Source organism: Oryzias melastigma, linkage group LG22, assembly GCF_002922805.2.
Source record: "Oryzias melastigma strain HK-1 linkage group LG22, ASM292280v2, whole genome shotgun sequence".
Classification (NCBI taxonomy): domain Eukaryota; kingdom Metazoa; phylum Chordata; class Actinopteri; order Beloniformes; family Adrianichthyidae; genus Oryzias; species Oryzias melastigma.
The window spans coordinates 7,920,946-7,925,943 of record NC_050533.1 but is presented as its reverse complement, the minus strand read 5'-3'; the positions used below and the strand labels follow the sequence as shown (position 1 = coordinate 7,925,943).

General features: G+C 42.4%; 1 protein-coding gene across 8 annotated transcripts in view; it reads right to left on the bottom strand.

Moving 5' to 3' along the window:
- Positions 1-4,668, bottom strand: part of meis2a (Meis homeobox 2a) — a 91,544-nt gene extending 86,876 nt beyond the window's left edge. For 3 of the 8 annotated variants that reach the window (XM_024295255.2, XM_024294936.2, XM_024295021.2), the window contains exons 1-3: positions 3,079-4,668; positions 1,914-2,757; positions 1,209-1,435 (exon numbers count right to left, since the gene is read on the bottom strand). In XM_024295255.2, the coding sequence (XP_024151023.1) occupies positions 1,209-1,435; positions 1,914-1,925 (239 nt within the window). In that variant the 5' untranslated portion in view covers positions 1,926-2,757; positions 3,079-4,668. The other 5 variants (XM_024295418.2, XM_024295184.2, XM_024295336.2 and 2 more) reach the window with 3 other exon arrangements.
- Between the last annotated feature and the right edge of the window lie 330 nt (positions 4,669-4,998).

The window sequence follows — 4,998 nt, the reverse complement described above, 5'->3', positions numbered from 1 at the left end:
GACGGTGCGACCACATTTGATTTTATTTTCACAACTTTTTATTTTTGGGTGGTTTGTTTTATAATTTTTTGCACTTGTTTTCACTGCGCTCGCGCTTTAAGTCGTGCGTAAAAATCAAAATTAAAACACTTTGTTCTAAAATATTTTTTACTTTAACTCTTTTGAATTTTTATACTGAGAAAATGTGCCAATAATTAACTAAACACGTCATTTTTGTGATTTTTTTCAAAAATAATCGCGTATTTTAGACTGACATTTTTTATAGTGCAAACGACAAGGGGGGGAAAGTCTCCAAACTCAGGCAAAACAGCAAACTGGCACCGCCGAAAGACATCACGGGAATGTGTAAAATTATCCTTTCAGTGAAAATACTCCAAACGCTTAAAACGAAGAGCTAAACAGCAGATTTACGAGTCCTCTTTACAACAGAAAAGGCCCCATATTAACTCAATGTATTTTTATTGCGTTAATTTGATCCAATTTTATTTATACTAATTCCAGAAAAAAATGCATGAAATAAAAACGTTGGAACCTTTTTTTCCTCTTTATTTTTATGTTTTAAAATAAATTATTGCGGGACAATTTCCCGTAAATACAAACAGTTAGTGAGAGAAAAGGGGGATTAACTCCACGCAGATTATATCTGTGGATTATAGCACTTTCTGTGTGCGTATTAGTGCGCGACAGCTGTAATCATATCTTGACTTTTCACTCATCCAGAAGAGCAGGCGGTCTCTTTCTCTGCTTGAAAAACAGCAAAACTGGACTTGAGTCGGAACGCAATCCTTATACGTGTGTGTGTGTGTGAGTGTGTGTCTCCGTGTTGCCTTTACAAATAATCGTTTGGAAATGTTTGCAGTTTTTAAAATTATTTTTAAGGTGAAATTCAGCTTTAAATGCGTGTGTTGCTCTTTTTTTATGCGAGTTAAAAGTGTTTGCTCTAATTCCGTGCAGTCCCTGACTTTAGGACAGTGAGCTCCCATATTATTTTACAAGCTCAAGGCTCATACTCTTACTTACTGCAGGCTTCACGATGCCTTATACAATGAGTGTAAAATTACACATCAACAAAACTCCCCTAACCAACAATAGAGCTTCAAATTGCGGTCAATCCTGCACCAAAACACCAGTTTAGCGCAGCGGCGGAAGAGAAACGCAACTTTACGCAAAACTTTAAGGAAACTTTTAGGAGCAAAAAAAAAGCTTACCCATAAATTTGATCTTTATCCCTCTTTAAAACGTCGTTGACAGCAGAGCCCATGCTGGTGGGCATAACGTTCGGGTGTGGAGCGTGGGCTCCGTAGTGCTGGCTGGCGTGCAGCGGCGGTCCGTGGTTCAGGTGGTGGACCTGGGGAAGCGGTCGGGGCGCGTGCGGGTCCCCGTACATCGGCGTCGGGACTCCATCCATCCCACCGTAGTGAGCCAGCTCATCGTACTGGGGATAAAATGAGATAAAAAGTGAGCGCACTGGTCGAAAAGTACAAAAAAATGAAAGAAAAAAAAACCCGGACACTTCATTGTCAACACGCGGAACGGAGAAACGAAAACAGCCCGAAAGAGTTTTTTACGCAGCAGCCAAGACGGGCGAGTGTGGTGGAAAAGCTCTGCTTTAAAGATTGTCTTTACCAGAAACATTCTAACTTTGCTGCTCCGCTCTGCTCGCAGAGGTTCGAGGGTGAAAAGAGCGAACTAGTTTGGAGTCTCCCCGGGAAGCTGCTCCACGACTGTGGTGGAGGCTGGTGGTGAGAACCCGAAGCCTGTCACTCCGCTTGAAGAGTGAGAGCGCAGCAAAAACGTCAAAATACAAGTGAATACTTTGTGAATTTGCCAGCAGCACCCGACAGGAGAAGAAGCGACACCATGGCCTCCCTATTGGGGTTTGAACAGGTAACTGTTGGAGATTTAAAACCTACCCTTTGCGCCATCAGGCTGCGCTCCAATAAACTCCCGAATATGTCCGTATATTTAATATCCCAGTCCCAGTTAGAGAGTGATTTAGAGGCAAGATTCCTTCTCGACCAACTTTGCGAATTCTCCTATTCGCCTCTGCGGCTCAGTTGGGTTCGTAGCATCGAAGAGTTTTGCAAATTTTCTTGTTTTACTCTCTTTCCTCGGAAAAAAAAGAAAAGGAAAAAAAATGCGCCAACGTGAAGGTTACAATCGGCCCATCAACAACCTGCATGTAACTAAACTGTCGTGTCTCATGGCTTTTTGCCACTCCAGCTGTCAATCAAAGCCAGAGGTTGTCAAGGTAATGAATGAATGACGGTCGGTGATGATGTTCAAGAGAAGGACGAATCTTTTTAGTCCGATTTCATCCCGCAAGTCCGCGTCTCCTTTAATGCCTCCAGATCGCTATCTTGTTTTATTATCGCCGTAAAAAAAGTAGAAGAAAGCAGTAGAAATGAGGAGATGGCGATTCGGATCTCTCCTTTCTTCCCCCCGTAGGTATTTCGTCTATCTGGCGAGACTGAGATGAGTGAGTGTCAGCGAGTGTTGGCAGGTTGGCTGCTAGCTTGCTTATAGAAACAGAGTCAGTTCGCAGCGCTGAGCGGTGGGCGAATGAAGTGACGGATCCCGGAAGTAGTGGTGGCCATAGCCAGTCCTACAGCAGCTCCAGAGAAGAGAGAGGATAGACCAAATCTTGTGATATGCAGAGTATGTGCGAGGCGCAGGGACGGCTTCAACTCCACACTGGGGGTAAAAAAGCTACAGCAACACAACTCCCACACAATTTCTGCCTCCACGGGAAGAGTCCTGAAGAGAAAGAAGAAAAGGTTAGAGTTGAAAGTGCATTCTTAGGCTGCGAATGTTGCGATCTTTACTCAAAACCAACAATAAAATACTCAAATCGATGATTTTTTTAATAGAATAATGAAAAAACTAAAAATTTGGTTAGTGCGCAATTACGCATGAAAGAAATCCAGGTTTTACGCACCAAAAACTATAACAGTTATCAAACTAAATAAAGGAAATATGCCTTTCACTTGGACTTTTTGACAAAAATATACATTTTTAAGTTGTCCACGGTCATATTATATACATATATGGCACAGCTGTGTTTATTAGACAGCTTACTTTTTATCTGTTTTGTGGTTATCAGCCGACGTGCATACTTAATATCACAGTAATACCTCCTAATCTCGCTGCTAATTATGACTCTGCTCTGTTTAGCAAATTAAACGGCACTCAGCACCCCTCTAAGCCCCAAATGAACTTTTCCAAAAGGAAAAAAAAGCTTTTGTGGGGAAAGTCATTTCGCATGTATCTTTCGTCCAATCCGCGTCTTGATCGAAGCCCGCGCCTTACCTCAGAGCAGTCAATTATCAAAGCTCCCCGAGATCATCAATCATGTGAGCAGATTGAAGTTTAGAGGAGGAGCAAAGCTCCGGCCATCGATTGCAATGAAGTTCTTTTTTGGAGCCCCGTGCACTTTTACGCACGAAACAGAACCAGGTCATCCACCCCCCCTTTAATATTTAGCTCTTTCGGTGATAATATGCCATCATGGCCGTATTGATAGGCTCTTACATAAAGGCTCCATTTGTGGCTCCGTGACATTTTTTATGGTGGAAATTAATTATTCACAGGTTAGGATTAAGGCAGACACACGCACGGGGAGATGGGCTGTGGCTACTGTTGGAAGGTCAATAAACTCTTCCAACAATCAAAATACTAAGCAGCGTTCAGGGTCGATTACAATAAGGGCTTTTTTTCTTTTTTTTAAAAGGAAAAGGAGTTAATAAATGAAAACCTGACAACAGTTATGTTTGTTGGCATGAAGGGGAGGGTGGGAAGTGCAGGACTGCAGGGTTTGACAAACGGCTGTGTGGACATTTCAACGCGCAATACCCCGGGAAGGAGCAGCAGGGCTGTGCGTAGAGAGGGAAAAGGCATTCAGCGTCTCCCAAGTCTCTCCTGCGCTCTGTAAACACAGCAAACCCGGCAGACTCTGCAGCAGAAGAATGATATTTTCATAAGCTAAATACTGTCGTTCTCTTTGATTTGTGCGCTCAGGCTTGACTTTTTCTGCCCTCCTCTTTTGGACAACAAGGGTAAGTAGCAAAAACCTTAACGCATACATCGCTTTGCTGTGCGTTCTTTCACGGCGCAAGAAATGGAAACGCTTCAAGATGGATTATTAGACCAAAATAATCCTATATTTTTTTAGATTAACGCTTAAGACGCATTCCTTATCATGATTTATTTATTTCAAAGTTTAATGACAATAAAACTATTTGAGAAGATTTCAAAGTTATTTGGATTATATCGGTATTTTGCGGCTTTATTGTTGAAGTATGCGGTTTGCCCCGAAGGAGAGTGATGGAAACACCCGGAGTCTGAAAATAGAAGAAGCTAATTATGCGTGGAGCTCCACAGAAACGCATCCATCCCTTGAAAAACTTCCGGCAATGACGAGAACCGTGTCAAAATTTAAAGCTATCTCCTTTGTGGACTATTTATGTGCGTAATTAACGGAAGCTATAAACACACGAGCCAATTACTGACAATATTTAGGTGGAAGTTTCCAAAACAGCGTTTTTATTTTGTGTTTGAGGTATTTCTCCTTTTATTTTAAATATGTCCTAATTACTTCAGTCGTTAATTGGAATGATCTTTTCCTCATAAACAAAACGTGTGCCAACTCAAACTCTCCCGCTCATGACCTGGCTGCGTTTTTACAAGGCAGATCATTTCCAGGAGCACACCTCTCATAGACAATTAGACTTTTTCAAGTAGTTTTATATTACTCCACGACGCGGCTCTTTTCAGGTGCGCACAGATGAAGAAAAAAATCAGTAGATGGCATTAACAGGCGGTAAAATTTCATCTGGTGGTGTCAAATTGAGGTCAGTTTAGGGTTAAAGCGCTCGGTGTCCGTGTGGGACACGGCCAGCTGCGTTTGGATTCATTAGGTGAGGTTTGAGGGGGGGTTGAAGAGGATCCATGTCAATGAAAACACTGCTGGGACAGTCACCAAGCTAAAGATCCGCAGCA